We start from the raw sequence: 16687 nt of genomic DNA, 5'->3' as shown, positions 1-16687 counted from the left end.
TCTAAAATTAAAACAATATTTTGTTATCTCGTTATTTAATCAATTCTTCATATTTGTTCTATACAATCTAAACTCCTGTATATAAATTCCCAAAAACCATCAAGTGATTTGTTTCTCTTCCTTCCAATAGATGGCAGCACAGACCACTCATTTATTGTAAGAATTTCTAAGAGGAATAAAGTGGAAAAATTCAAGGATGGTGTAAGGATATTAGGTGAACTTAAATTGCACCACCCTCTGTCCCTACATACTTGGTATATACAATTATACCTTTATAAGTAAGGTACAATGTGCATAATACATAAACAACAAATTAGCATATTAACAGCAACATAAACTCTCCACTACCAGGCCAAGAAAAAATATGTTCCAGACTTACATAGGAAATCTGCCTCAGCATAACAGCACCAACTTCCAAGACACAAACACCAAAAACCCTGTTACACCAGACACCAGGATACCAATATGCCTTCTACTTGTAAAGCAAAACAGGTCAGACTTACAGGCAGTTTAAGATAGGGGTGGGCACGCTGCCTGGATACCACCGGGTTAACACGGGATCCCCTACCGCCACCTCAATGGGTGGCGGTAAGGGCTCCCCCTTGAAATGGCCACTTGGCAAGTGCTTTACTTGCCGCCGGGCCATTTCCTGTAGGAAAGCAAGACTTCCCTTTTACCAGCTGTGGTAAAAGGGGGTTCGGCACGCATGTTAAACGTACGCTGACGCCAGCACTGTCCCCTTTTTGCCGCAGCTTGGTAAAAGGAGCCCTATGTTTGCAAGGGGGCAAACACAGGGATGGGTCAACTTATCCCAATAATCTGGACCCAACGGACAATCATATCACCAATGAACCACAGATTAGACACCGAAACCCCAAGATGCCAGGATCTGCATTTGGGCTGTAAAGAATATTTGTATTTGATTAGTCCCCGAATAGTGCCCCAAATACATTATTTGTATTCGGCCAAATAGTGATTTAAATTCGAATACAAATAATCCAGGGCTCTACTGTGCTAAATCCTACTGAAATAAACAGTTGATTTCTGATTTCACGTTGCTTCTTTTATTATTTGTTATGTTAAAGCTCAATGCCCATTATTCGCATTCGGACAAATAATATTTTTCATTATTCGTATTCGTCCAAATAGTAAAATATGCTAGTTGGTACAGCTCTAATTTGAACACAGTGCAACACTGGAGAAAAAGAAACAGAATTGCCTTCAAACGCAAAATAAAAAGACATCTGACAGGCACATTCCCAAACACAAAGCTGAAATATTACAGTCAGTAAATTAAAAAAGTTATTTTTAACCTCAGTTATATGGGCACCGTCTCTGAAGAACACAAGTCCTCATCAAACTCCAGCTAAATGATGGAGTTTCAGTTCTGATGCACTTTCTCCCACTCTGGATTCCTGGGAGGACTGGAGAGAGCAAAATCCACTCAGTCCACAACGAGTCAGAGGAAGTTTTTATTGAATTGGAAAATTAGGTTTACTGAATAAGAAGCCTCAGTTTTCAGCTCAATTTCTAACAAAAGTATCTATGTACTTCATTGAAGTATTTCAGGCAATCTTGCAAAGCATTGAGAAATTGGCAAGAATTCAATGGGCCAGCAAATACTGTAATCCTTCTTGAGATCTGCTGAGTACTAAATATAGAACAGGATGAGGTGGGAGGGGGGGCAAAGGGAGGAAGTTGGAGTGTCTTCACTTATGCCTTTGGCTGGCGAGACTTAGGGATCCTTGCCAGCTTCAACAAGGGTGTGCAGCTTCTGGGTGAGCATGAGTTAAAAGTGGGTGTTCCCCATGGTCCTCAAGTCACCCATGGCTACAACACTTCAATGAAGTAAATTTTGGTCATGAAAAATCCTAAGACTTCCTCCCGAATGGGCTAATTTCTATCCTATTTATTTGACAATGCTTGATTTTTTTTGCTCTCATTTTTCTTTGTTCTCTGTTCCGATAATTGTGTGAACTGAACACAAAAGAGAACACAGGGGCGAATGTACCTGATAATTTTATGACCCAGCATGTCAATTTTGACAGGCCAAGTTAAACACAATGCTCTGATCAAAATGGTTTGATAAAACTGTGCTTCTGTGCTATTTCTAAGAGACACGTGGCAGGGAATATTTAAAACACCAAAGTACCTCTCATCTTTGCAGGCTATTTCTTTATCAACAGACATTTCAAAGTTTGTTTTTTTCCGGTCACAGTTGCTGCACTAAAATACTCATCATTGCTAATATTCTTAGGTTCTTGTAAATTTGAGATGAGTGTCCTTCTGGAAACATTTCATTTGCTAGTTAAACTCTTGTTACATCCTGGAAAATCCTCTCAAATATTTTATAGTTCTCTCCCCTATGCTCTTCCCCCATTCTTTCATGGGATCTGATCTCAAGAGTGTGTTGCTGGGAATCTGCTCAATAAGAAGCACTGCTTTTTTTGTACCGGTATGCACTGGTACGGCGTACTGGCACTTTTTTTCACCTCCTGTTCGCTGTCCCCACTTCCTCTTGCTGCCTACTTGAGAGTCCAGGCCCACAATCACTCAGTACAAGCAAGGCCCGGCACCAGTACACTCAGCCTTAGTTTCAGCCTATCCGCTCATGGCAGGCCCTGTTGGTACTGCCCCTGTGATGCATACGTGTCAGAGAGGGTGGAACTAACAGGGCCTTCTTGTACGCATGGCGTTGGGTGCAAAGGTTCCTCAGCACTGGTGCCGGGCCTTGTATTTGCTGATTACTGCCTACCCGGACTCTCAAGCAGGCAGGCAGTGGGAGAAGGAGGAAGGGCAAGGAGAAGAGGAGAATTGCTGGACATGGATGGGAGGGGAAGGCAGGGGAGAAAGGAGAATCGCTGGACATGGATGGGAGGGGAGGATGGGAGGAGAAGAGAATCACTAGACATGGATGGAAGGGGAGGGCAGGGGAGAGAGGAAAATCACTGGACGTGGATGGAAGGGAAGGGGAGGGGAGGGCAGAGGAGAGAGGAAAATCACTGGATATGGATGGGAGGGGAGGGCAGGGGAGAGAGGAGAATCGTTGGACATGGATGGGAAGTGACAACAGGGGAGAGAGGAGAATCTCTGAACATGGATGGGAGGGGGAGGGCAGGGGAGAAAGAGGAATTGCTGGACATGGATAGAGAGGGGAGGGCAGGGGAAAGGAGAATTGCTGGACATGGCTGGATGGAGGGGAGGGCAGGGGAGAGAGGAGAAGGATGGAAGGATGAGGGGAGGGCAGGGGAGACAGAAGAATTGCTGCATATGGATGGATGGCGGGGACAGCTGGGGAGAGAGGAGAATTTCTGGACTTGGAAGGGAGGGCAGGGGACAAGAAGAATAGCTGGACATAGATAGAGTGGAGGGCAAGGGAGAGAGGAGAAATGCTGGACATGGATGGAAGGGAGGGAAGAGAAAAGAAAAAGATGCATACAGATAGAGATGAGGGAAAGAGAAGAGAGGAGAAAAATTGCATATGGATGGAGAAAATAGACAAAAGCTGGATTGACTGTATATCTCCTCAAATCAAGTCCGCGGAGGACCCGGCTTTTAATTATGGATGTAGGGCAAGAAATGAAGAAGAAAGGAGGAAAGTAAAGAAATAAATGGACAGGAAGCCCTGTAAATGGAATTAAGAGAACAGATAGAGAGTAGCAGAATCAGAGACTGGGACTGACATGATCAGAAAAAGACAACAAAGGTAGAAAAAAAATCATTTTATTTTCATTTTAGTGTTTGGAATATGTCCACTTTGAGAATTATGACTGCTTTTTATTTTGCACTGTATAGGAGGAATCATGTTTCTTTCTGTTTTCCTGGTATTGTGCTTCTTGCAGAGCCTAGCTTCTTAGGATTTCAGGAGAGGCTATCTGTGTTCTGCATGTGTGACTGCAAGGCAGTGTCTTAATAGAGATCTATTTGTGGTTCTGAGATTTTGATAACATATTGTGTTTCAGATTTGGCAAGACTGTTCTCCTTATTCCTGGTCTGTGTGATAATTTGGTTTGTGTCATTTTGGGTATACTGGAGCTGTAACAGTTTACAGAAATTATTTATAATGAAAAAGAAAATCACAAGTTATTTTTCTTCTCTTATACTGGTGTAATATTTTCAATGATGCCTGTTTATATGCGCCATGGCTGGTAAAAGAGGTGTGGCTACTGTTGGGGCGGAGCCATAGATATTGACCCCGCACCTAAGGTTACCCATAATGAGTACGGGTACCTTTTTTCCTACAAAAAAAGTACTGATAAGAAGTATTTTAAAAACATTGTATTTTTATAATCAAACAAGACACTCAAAAAAATTTACAAAACTAGTAAAGCTTAGCGCACGCTAATGGACATTAGTGTGCACTAAATGTTGGGTGTCCTATTTTATACCTAAGGGCCACTGGCACTTCATGCACGCTGAAGTCCATTAGTGCGTGCTAAGCTTTAGTAAAAGGGCCCCTATATGAAAGGTTTTCATGTCAGTGCATTTGCAGTTTAAGAGACCTTTAAATAAATGTTTTTAAGTTTACATTTTTGCTCTACCCATTAAAAAATTTATTTATTTATCACATTTGTACCCCACATTTTCCCACCTATTTGCAGGCTCAATGTGGCTTACATCAAACCATTGAGGCAATCGCCAATCTGGTAAATATACAAATACAATATAGTGTAGTGATCAGGAAGCATCAAAAGAACAGGGTATACAGGGAAAAAGGAGGGAAGGGTAAGAGTGTCCAAAATGGTCCATTAATTTGCTGTGTTGCAGGATGTAGGGACGTATGTTGGATCCTTGGGGTAGGCCTTTCCGAATAAGCTGGTCTTGAGTGATTTCCTGAAATTAAGATGATTGTGAATAGTTTTTACAGCTTTTGGCAGTGCATTCCATAGTTGTGTACTTATAAAGGAGAAGGTGGAAGCATAAGTGGATTTCTATTTGAGGCTGTTGCAGCTAGGGTAATGAAGGTTTAAATATGAACGGGATAATCTGGATGTATTCCTGGATGGTAGGTTAATTAAGTTGGTCATGTATCCTGGGGCTTCTCCGTAAAGAATTTTGTGAACTAGGGTATAGATTTTGAAGGTGATTCGCTCCTTTATTGGAAGCCAATGAAGTTTCTTTCGAAGAGGTTTAGCACTATCGAATTTGGATTTACCATAAATTAATCTGGCTGCAGTGTTTTGGGTGGTCTGAAGTTTCTTTGTAAGTTGTTCTTTACATCCTGCGTAAATTCCATTGCTGTAGTCTAAGTGGCTTAATACCATTGATTGTATTAGATTACGAAATACTTCTCTCGGGGAAGAAAGGTTTAATTCGTTTAAGTTTCAACAACGAGAAGAACATTTTCTCTGTAGTGGAATTTATTTGGCTTTCAAGTGATAGGTTGCGATCAATTGTTACACCAAGTATTTTTAGGCTCTCTGAGATTGAAAGGGTAAGATCTGGGGTAACTAGAGTTGAAGGTTTCGACTTATTGTGTTGAGATGAAAGGATAAGGCAGTGCGTTTTCTTAGTATTCAGTTTCAGTTGAAAAGAATTTGCCCATAAGTTCATGGTGGTCAGACCAAGATTAATTTCATTGGTGCTTTCAGACAGGTCATGTCTTAAGGGAATATAAATTGTGACATCATCAGCATAAATGAATGGGTTAAGGCCTAGATTGGATAAGGACTTGGCCAAAGGAATCAGCATTATGTTGAAGAGTGTTGGGGACAGAGCTTTCTGCATGACTAAAGGGCCCTTTTACTAAAGTGTGTTAAGCGTTTAGCTTGCAAATGGTTGCATATGGTCACCACACTTGCATGACACAGGCAGGGAACTCTATAACTAGGTGACTGCAGTTAGGTGTAGCAATACTGGGTCAGATCAATGGTCCATCTAGCCCACTATCCTGCTTCCAGCAATGTACAATCCAGGTCACAAGTGCAGCCAACTTCTACAGCAATAATTTATAACATGCACACTTAAATTATTGCTGTAGAAGTTGGCTACAGTTTTTGCTCCATTTGGAAGATATCGCTAGATTTTTATTAAGCATAAAAGAGAAAAAGAATAAAAGTGTTAAAACAATTCAAGGTTTTTTGACCTATGGTAAAATTCACAGCCCCACATATTGAAGAGTGTCGGTGTCTGGGCATTTCAGGTTTTTTCCTCGTATATTTATACCAGTTCACTACAAAATTGTTTTATGCATTGGGCTTTTGAGTGGATAGTGCATTAACTGTACACATGGGTGGAGCATGGACTTACGAGCTTAACTTATAGAATATTCTAAGTTACATGTGTGCATGGCACACTTAGGCATGCCCATTTACACCTGCCATTGATTTGGCATAAATGGTTGCGAGGATTCAGCTTTATGCTAGTATTCTTCAAAGGCATCTTGGCGCACAGATGCTGTTATAGACTTGGTACTCAGTGCATGGCGTCGGCACGCCTAACTGGCAGTGCCAAGTTATAGAATCGCCCTCTTAATTTATGCTAAATCAAACGCTAATGGGGGAATTCTATGTATGACGCTGAACGTCAGGTGCTAATTTTGTGTCAAAATTTCAATGCGGAAAAGTGTTCTAATAGATGCAAGGCACTGAAACTGGGCAGAAACGGCAGATCTGCACAAAACACACTTATGAGCCCATTTATAGAATAGCGCCGGCGCGGATCTACAAAGGGGGCATGGACATGGGTGGGTCAGGGGCTTTCCCTTAAAATGCACGTCCAACTTGTGTGCTGAGATTTACACCTGGTTTCAGTTGGTGTAAGTCCTCGTGTCCAAAGATGAGCGCAGATCCCAGCGCTATGCACTATTCTGTAAAATGCACTGATCCTGGAGTGACTGTAATAGAATACCGTTCAGCACCAATTTTTTTCTGCAACCAATTTTGAGTGCCATTTCCTAATCCAGCTCTAAAGTGCATAGTGTGGAATGGGGTGGGTAACAGGTGGGGGACTGGGCATGGACTGCATCTTGCAGTTAGAGCATTCACAATTGTTATACTGTTTTTAGGGGCCCTTTTACAAAAGTGAGCAGGTGCTTACACATGTCCAACATGTGTAAAACTGGCACTACCACCTGGCTATTGCGTGCACTGGGCATTTTTGGTGCATATCCAAAACACACGTAGAAAATATTTTCTATTTTCTACCGTGTTGCACTTACCCGGCAGTAACCGGCAGTTGACATGCGTTGAACGCTTACTGCCCGGTTAGTGAGTGAGACCTTACCGCTAAGTCAATGGGTGATGGTAATGTCTCAGGCCGAAAATGGACACGTGCTGGTTTTAATTTTGCCTCACATTCATTTTCCGGCACAAAACAAAATGTCTTTTTTCCAGGTATGCAGACCATTTTTAGGCACGCCTTAGTAACTTATTGAGCACAAATTAAAGCGGTTACAGTTACTTACGATGATTTAATGTGGCAGATAGTGTAGCTTACTTAATGCCACCTCAATAGGTGGGGTTCCACAATGCAGGTGTCCTGGGTTCACCGCATATGATCCTGGGCATGCCCCCAAAACTTAAATCTGAGGCTTTGCAGCTATTGTGCATTAATTATCAGAAAGTGCAGAAAGCATCCATTTTTATTGCAGTTTAGTAAAAAGGCCCATAGCGTAAGCACTGATTTTAAATATAAAAAAGAAAAACCAAAGCATAATTATAGGTCTAACAAACAAGCCACAAGAAATGTCACGATTGAATGCCCTGGTCTAATACATGCACACATCTCTCAACTCAAACAGAAACTCAATTGTGAACTTAAACCCCTGGTTTCTGTACATATAATGTGCTAGAAACAAATCCCAATTTTTAGAACACTAGATCTTAAGTGTTTCACAAGAAATCCAAGGGAACACATATTGTCAGAATTGTTTTGATAATTGATATGTTAGCTTGTGTAATTATCACATATTTGCATAAAAACAAATCTGGAGACAATCCAGCAACATCATTGTTTGATTACTAGAGAATAAGTTTAGAGCTCATAACTTAGATGGTATGCTATACGGCAGACAGATACCAGATGCTAACTTACACTACAGAACCAAAGATATGCACAGCAAAGCTGTAATGAGCTTACCTCAAGAATCTGGTCACCAGCCCACAGTCTACCATCTCTAGCTGCTGCCCCTTCTTCATAAACCTCATGTATGACAATTGCATCCTGTTGGGGGAAATAGTTACACATGGTTTAATATGTAGAATAAAATATGTCAACTTGCAACAGCAACCAGGAATATAACAGTGAAATACTGAAGGTATTTCACGAAGCACCATGAAAGTAGCACATTGCTAATCACCCACTGCAATGGTATAATAAGGCAGAATACTAATAATTAAAAAAAAGATCTTAATGTTGCATCATGATCTCTTCCATTAAAGCTGAAAACAGAAGTCCTGCCATATTTATGCAGTGCTCTCTAGGAACATAAGAACACATTATCAAATGCTTAAAAGTTTACACTGGCTTCCTGCTCATTTTAGAATTCAGTTTAAAACCATTTCTCTAATCTTTAAAGGTATTCAAGACAATTGTTCTAAGTATTTAAGGGATGCCCTTACTCTCTTTGAATGTGGTGCTCTTCTGGGATCATTAAACTTGATGTTGCTTCTATCCAAGGTATTAAGGCTGACTGGAATATGTAACACTACTTTTTCAGTAGATGGTTCTGTGCTGTGAAACACGTTACCTGTTTAGATACATACTGAACCAGATTAAGTTTAGAAAGCAACTCTACACTACTACTACTACTATTTAGCATTTCTATAGCGCTACAAGGCGTACGCAGCGCTGCACAAACATAGAAGACAGTCCCTGCTCAAAGAGCTTACAATCTAATAGACAAAAAATAAATAAAGTAAGCAAATCAAGGCTTGTTTTCTTTTTCCCATGTTTTTGTTAATCTACTCAAATTTTATTCAGTATTGTTTTTTGGTTGTTTTTCTCACCTTAAATGATTTTACACACATTATTTATTTTATTTATGTACTGCATTTTTATCCTACATTAGCCCAAGGAACTCAGGTTCAATGTGGCTTACATAACAATTAGTAAAACAGTAACATGTTCAGATTCGTAAACAGATGGTAATATACATCATATATAAAGCCATTATTTATTTATTTTCTGCATTTGTACTCCACATTTTCCAACCTAGTAGTAAGCTCAATGTGGCTTACAATTAACTCAGACACACAAGTAACAAGTTGTGAGGGTCATCGTTGGCCTGGTTGAGTTATTTATTTATTAGGATTTATTTACTGCCTTTTTGAAGGAATTCACTCAAGGCCATGTACAATAAGAATAAATCAAACATGAGCAATAGACAATTACAGCAGTAAAAATATTCAAATAACAATACAAAGTATGGCATAGTATACTACTTACAATGCCAACACAAAACATAATATAACATTTTAATTGACAGTGTAGGGTATAAGCAAAGATGAACATGAGGTCAGAGAAATGGTTAAATATCTCAGCTAGGGTAGGAGTGGATAAACATGTCCTGCTGCAGTATGTGCAGCCCGTGTCACTCCTTGAATGTGTTAGTGAGGCTAACAACAAAGTTAGTTACTTCTTCCATTAAAGGACTGGTTGAAGAGCTAAGCTTTCACCTGCTTCCTGAAGTAGAGATAGTCTTGTGTGGAGTCTTTTAGGGAGTGCATTCCAGAGGTTGGGGCTAACACAGAGAAGGCTCGTTTGCAGGTAACATATCATGCTTAAGGATACTCCTTGGGAGGATCTTAGTGTCCTTGGAGGTGTGTAGAGGATCATCCTATTCTTCAGGTACTCGGGGCCATCTCCTATATGTCTGTTATCATGTGATGTGATGTGGTATGGAGACCGGGATCTCCTTAGCTATGTGATTTCATTGGACAGGAATTTCCTGCAGAGATGAGCTTTCAGTTGTTTTTGTAATGTTAGGTAGTTGTTCATTCCTTTTGGTCTTTCAGTAGAGAGTTCCAGTTTTTGATGTAAACGTACGTGAAGCTGGTTGTATGTGTAGACTTGTATCTTAGGCCTTGACATTTGGGATAATGAAGAGCTGGATAGGATCTTGCGTTCTTGTTTGCATTGTGTGGTGGTAGATCTATCAAGCCAACCATATATTCTGGAACGAGGCCGAAGATTATTCTGTGAACCAAGGTGCATATCTTGAAGAATATGCGTGTTTTGATAGGTAGCCAGTGTAAGTTTTGGAGTAGTGGGCTCACTCTTTCAAATCGTTTTTTTTTCAAATATAAGTCTAGCTGCTATGTTTTGTGCTTTTTGTAGTCTCTTTAATATTTGTTCCTTTCATGCTGTGTAGATTCCATTGCAGTAGTCTACATAGGCGAGGGCCATGGTTTGCACAACTGTGCAGAATACATCTCCGGGGGAGATAGTTTTTTATGCACTTGAGTTTCCACATAATGTGGAACATCTTCTTAGTGGTGTTTGTAACCTGGTCATCAAAGGATAGGTTGCGGTCGATGGTAACTCCTAGAATATTAAGTTTGTCTGCTATTCGGATGGGTGTTTCCATGGTGTTGCTGTTTGTGAAGAGTTCTGTGTTGTGTGGTGATGTTAGTATTAGGCAAAGTGTTTTTTCCCTGTTCAATTTTAGTTTGAACCCTGAAGCCCAGGTTTCCATGGTGTTTATGCTGAGATTTTGGTGGTAATTTATGACAGATTCTTCATGAAAGGGATAAAAATTGTTACATCATCGGCGTATATGATGGGGTTGTAGTCTTGTCTGGATAGTGATTAAACAAGGGGTGCCATCATTAGATTGAATAGTATTGGAGAGATTGGTGAGACCTGGGGGACTCTGAAGTCTGCTTTCCATGGGGGAGAGATTGTGGAATTCATCTTTACTTGGTAGGACCTGTTGGTTAGAAATCCACAGAACCATTTGAGCACCTTTCCTCCGATGCCGATTTTATTGAGTATACTTTGTAGGATGTGGTGGTCAACCATGTTGAATATACTGAACATGTCTAACTGTAATAGGAGAATGTTTTTTCCCAATTGATATTTCTTTTTTGAATTTCACTAGTGATCAGCACCATTTCTGTGCTGTAGTGAGTCCTGAAGCCTGATTGGGAGTTGTGAAGTATGGAGAATTTGTCTATCTAGTCAACTACATGGTTGGCCATTATGTCTTCCATTACTTTGGTCATTAGAGGTATGGATGCTACTGGCCTGTAGTCAGAGGTTTCTTTGATGTCCTTCTTGGTATCCTTTGGGATAGAAGTGAGCAGTATGTTGCCCTTCTTTTATTGGGAATCGACCTTCCGTGAACACGAAGTTGAGATAGGAGGAAGGTGATCAATGAATCGGTCAGGAGGTGCTTTCTGAATGTAATTAGGACATGTGTGAGTGGGGGGAATGTCATCCAGGTTCTGTCCATTAGGGTTTCTTCAACAGGATAATCCGTTTTGTCAATAAAAATATCTAGGTTGGTGGCAACTTGTGTTAAGCTCTTTCTTAGGTTGAGGATCTTTTCCTCGAGTGTGTCATGAAACACCTAGTCACGCACCTGAGGTTACCCAATGGCCACTTAAAGGGTCTATCCCCAGCACAGCTCAGGTCTGCCTGCACCTGCCGACTCAACACACAAGCCACCAGGATTCTTTATTAGCCCAGACAAGCAGAATGAACAAACAATTGTTTTTATTCTCAGAACTTGGAACAGTGGACAAAAATGTGCAATTGGCAAACAGTAACAAATAACTGAAAAATGGATCAATTAGAAAACTAACTAAAACATTTCATACTGTCTAAACAGTACTTGGGAAGCTCAGGGCATATAATTGTTCAGAGCCTTAGCAAAGAGATCTCTTTCTTCTTCCAGGCTGACTGAAGCCACAGTCAGCACTACTGGGTAGTTTCAAACTCCAGGCCAATCAGAGCCCAGTCAACAAGTTTTAAACGTATACTGCTGCTTGCTTCCTGCTTGTGTTAAAGAAAAAGAACACTCAGGGGCCCTTTTACTAAGCCATGTAAGTGTCTGCGTGCGCCAAAATGGAGTTACCGCCCAGCTACCACGTGGCTCTTGCGGTAATTTCATTTTTGGCGTGTGTCCGATATTCGCATCTGAAAAATAATTTTGGACGCGCGTATTGGAAGCATACCAAGTGGCATTTGACACTTGTAGGTCATTACTGCCCGGTTACCGCGTGAGACTTTACCACTAGGTCAATGGCTGGCGGTAAGGTCTCACACCCAAAATGGACACACAACAATTTTTATTTTGCTGCACGTCCATTTTTGGAAAAAAATTAAAAAAGGCATTTTTTGCAGGTGCGCACGCTCAAAACACGCACCTACATTACTACAGGCCATTTTTCAGCACACCTTAGTAAAACGGCCCCTCAGTTCCCTATAACAGCTTTAAGCATAAATATGCACCATCTGCTGGCCAAATAGGAGAAATACACGTCAGACATAATTAAAACAGGGAAATATCCAATACATTTTACAAGCTTAAAACACACTGTTTCTTCACAAAGTGTCTGACCAGTTCATTTACTGATGGGGGCTCATTGTTTTTGTTAGTGGTTTGGTATTTAGTAGGTTGTTTACTAGACTGTATAATTTTTTCGTTTCTCAATAATCCGTGCCTACCTGTTTGTTTTATAGAATTTCGTTTTAGCCTATCTTATTTTAATTTTATACCTGTTTTGTTTGGTTGCCTTCTTGATTCTCTGTTGTGTTAGGGCCATTTTTGAGTGATATCTGTTGCTCAAGTCAGTCCAAACATCTTTTTGAGCTTTGCTTGAATGGTAGGCGATGTTTATCGATGGGTGATACTGCTTGCATAGTATTTGTATTTTGTTTTCTCCTTCTGTTAAAGCTTCTGAGGTGGTTAATAGCATTAGAGTGGTTAGCCTAACTAGAATTCTTGTGATGTGCATTTTGCCCTTTGTAATGAGTGGAAAGGTCAGTGTTTTCTGGTCTCTGTTAGAAGGGAGTTGTGTCCGTGGTTAAGCGGCTATCCCTTGTGCTGTAGAGGTGGTAAAATTCTAGCTATGTCTCCTCCACTTTTGTGGGCAGGTTTTGGTTCCTTTGATGTGTGAGTTGACAGTTCCTGCATATTATTCTCCCTTTTTAATGTATTTGTTTTAGTTATTTATTTTCTTCTTTTGTTTTTTTTTCCCTTTATCAATTCCCTCCCTCTTCCCTACCCTTCCCTTTTCTTTTCTTTTGTTTTCCTTTATTTTCCTTCCCTTTTTTTTTCTTATTACCCTCTTATCTTCTTCCCTTGTCTCCTCCTAATTTTTCCTTCCTTCCCTATTCTTTTTTATTTATTTATTTATAATTTCAAAGTTTTACATTACAAGAGATTCTTGTTTCAGAAAAGCAGACAGGAAAATATTATAGGATTACACCATCCACCTGAATAAATTAATAAAGGATTACAATAATTGTCTTTTTTATATCACAAAAAAGGCTACAGAGAGGGGGCATACATAAGAATAGTGGGGTTGAAACAAAAAGAAGGAAGAAAAATATAACATTTAAGAATAGGCTTAGCACGCATTTTCCATCCATCAATTCTTTAGCTTAATCAGTTGGGTAATAACCATTAGGAATTATATCTTCCTAGAATCAAGAAAAACTCTTAGCTGCTCTGGCTGAAAGAAAATATATTTTAAACCTTCATGTTTGATAGTACATTTACTAGGATAATTCAAGAAGAAGGAGGCTCCCAAGTCTTGGGTCTCCTTTCTCATACTCAAAAACAACTTTCTAATGTCCTGTTTCTGTTTTGTGACATCTTGAAAAATACGTACAGGTTTACCACAAAATGGTTCATTCATTTTACGAAAATATATATTTTTTTAACAGCATCCACATCCTGCTGAAAAACAAATTGAACCACTAAAGTCTTTCTTTCTGATTGTTCTGATAAAGTAGCTTCAAGCAGATCAGATACATTTAAAGCTGTTTGCGCCTCATTACTTGTAGGTGTATCAGAAGATTTATTTCTTATATAGTAGATTTTGTTTACAGGAGGTAATAACTCTGAGGAATATTGTAAAACTTCAACCAGATATTTTTTAAAGGCATCTAACGGTGATATTCTATTTTCTCTCGGGAAATTTAAAATGCGTAAGTTTAATCTCCGATTGTAATTTTCAATTTGATTAATCTTTCTAGTTATTATAGTTTTGTCTTTTATTAGCTCTGAGGATAAATCTTGCAGCTTTTTCACATCCTGATTAAGCTTTGTTGTTTGAGTAGTAAATTCCTTTTTTATATCAGCCAAAGACTCAGAAAAATTATTCATTGTACTCACTAGGGAGGAAAGTTCCTTTGTAGATTTTTCAACGGTAACCGCCAACTGTTGGAGAACTATCCAAACATTCTCCAACGATACCGTCCCAGGAGCTGATCTTACTTGCTTCCATTCAGTCCTCGGGCCTACTGGCCTTTGCGTCCCCTCAGGTTGCGCTTTTCCAGTGCCTTCGAATAAGGTCCCCGTGGTAACCACTTCGGTCTCAACGGGTCATCTCTGGCTTTGGCGTCCTTCTGGGTGGGGCGGTGGATCGAGCACCGGAAGAGATAAGGTGACATCTAGGCCCAAGTCCTCCAGGATTTCCCCCTCCTGGAGTACAGCCGGGCTCCTCTCGGTATTTTGGATGGGAATTCGCGAGATGAACCGCTCTATCGGAGCCTGATGTGGAGAGGAGGTCCGGGTTGTCGAGGCTTCCCCCTGGACCGTACCCTTCCTTTTGGTATGCAGCATAGGTAAGAGGATTTACTTTTTTTTTTCAGAGCGCCGATCTCCGAATGGTGCAGAGCTCGCTCAGCTGCGTGCTGCCATCTTGACACTCTCCCTTCCTTCCCTATTCTTTATTCTCTACTTTATCATCTGCTAATCTTTCCTCTACTCTCCCACTTCTTTCCTTTCTTTGTTTTCTTCGCAAACCTCAGCAGGTCCGGAGTTCAGCACAGCGTGGGTTCAGTCCATGTCTTTTCCCTTGCAGTTCTCTCTGCGATCCGGCGCCAATATAAGCGAGGAGGTGGCAGGGACATAGGCATCACTGTTTCCCTCAAGGGGATCACCTCCACCACTAATGCACCTTCATTCAGGCCGATGTGACATTTGTTCAGGCCTCTCGTCTCCAGCTGTCTGGGAGCCTGGATGATCCTCGGGGCCAGCAGTTTCAGGCCATGTGGGAACTCACTCCTGGCCGGGGCTCCGGTTCAGCTCCAAAGTCCTCCATTGGGTGGACTCCGATGCAGCAGCACCCCAGAAATGCAGGATAAGGTCAGGAGGGAGCAGTGACTTAGTAAAAACAGATATAACGTCAAGTGATGCTTATCTTGGGATGCAGCATTTCTTGGAGGGAGATGGATATAGTAAGAAGATTGACTGGAACGATGGTTATACATTATGATTAGATTGGGTAAACTGATTGAGATGAGTTGGTAAAAGACTCAATTAACCAAGACAATATAGAATTAGTGGAGGATACAATATAATATAATTAATATCAAAAGTACATTCTACTCAAATAGAATTCTTTGTTTGCTGGAAAGCTAAGCTGAAAAAATGGGTTTTCAGTAGACTTTGAAATGATAAGTAATCGTTTGTGCATTTGTTTTAGGTAAAGAGTTCCAAATTTTGGTGCCTTGATATGAAAAGTTGGCAGTATGAATTGTTTTATATGTCAATTCTTGCAATTGGGGAAATGTAAGTAGAGATATTCTCTGGATGATATAATGGGCATTACGTGATGGTAATTCAATGAGATTGTTCATTTATGATGGAGCTAAGCCATATAGACTTTGGTGAATGAGTATGCTTAACTTGAACAATATTCTATTTTTTATTGGTAGCCAATATCTATATATATAAAACTCACCCTCAACGTTCTATTTGCACTGACGTCACTGAAGCCAGGTTCGTAAGTTTGAAGCTCTGAAGCCACACAAAATCACAGTCTGTGGGCCCTGCCCTCGCGTCAAATGTTATGACGTTGAGGGCGGAGCACATTCTCAGCTCCAACGTTGTACTGCACTGTAGCTCTCGCACGGAGGCTGCAGGGGGGCCGGCGACACACGGAGTCACAAAGGGCCAGAGGGGAGCCTTGCTAGCGCCCGTTTCATTGCGATTTGAAATGGGCCTTCGTTACTAGTAGATCATAAAGAAGAGGAGTTGCTTTGGTGAAGCGTGTTGATCTACATATGAGGCATGCAACAGTATTTTGAGTGGTCTGTAGTTTTTTTGAGAAGACCACATTAAAATGCTCAGTCCAAGTTACATTTAGCATGCACTAAATGGTTTTGGCATATGTTATATGGAAAACAAGTGGGGAAAGCAGGGCTCATAAAATTCTTTCCAAACCCTCTACATGTAAATGTGTGTGCGTGTACTTGTGCTTGCTTTCTGTGTGTCTGTGATTAGGAGAGGAAATGAGAGGGGAAAACAATTTGAAAGGAGCAAATTGCTATGTTACTGTTAATCAGTGTATATATATTGTAGCTGCTGCCTATAGAAATGTATTGGGGCATTCTTTGGAGGGGGGTTCATTTGTCTTCCACCCCCCCCCCCCCCAATCATATGTAAAAGTTTCACTTCTACAGCACAGAAATATCTTCCAGATCACCTCCTCCCTTCCTGTGACTAGAGCTGCCTTCTAGTCCTCTGCCTCCACATTGGCTAAATCCTACCTACAGTCTCTGTTACTAG

The 16687-nt window shown here is 40.6% G+C and overlaps 1 protein-coding gene across 2 annotated transcripts in view; it reads right to left on the bottom strand.

Annotated features, from left to right (window-relative positions):
- Positions 1-16687, bottom strand: part of PATJ (PATJ crumbs cell polarity complex component) — a 429677-nt gene that overhangs the window by 62569 nt on the left and 350421 nt on the right. For both annotated transcript variants that reach the window (XM_030205409.1, XM_030205410.1), the window contains exon 35: positions 8080-8163. In XM_030205409.1, the coding sequence (XP_030061269.1) occupies positions 8080-8163 (84 nt within the window). The remainder of the gene's footprint in view (positions 1-8079; positions 8164-16687) is intronic.

The sequence above is a fragment of the Microcaecilia unicolor genome, chromosome 6 (genome assembly GCF_901765095.1).
Source record: "Microcaecilia unicolor chromosome 6, aMicUni1.1, whole genome shotgun sequence".
NCBI lineage: Eukaryota > Metazoa > Chordata > Amphibia > Gymnophiona > Siphonopidae > Microcaecilia > Microcaecilia unicolor.
This window is presented reverse-complemented; position numbering and strand designations above follow the sequence as displayed.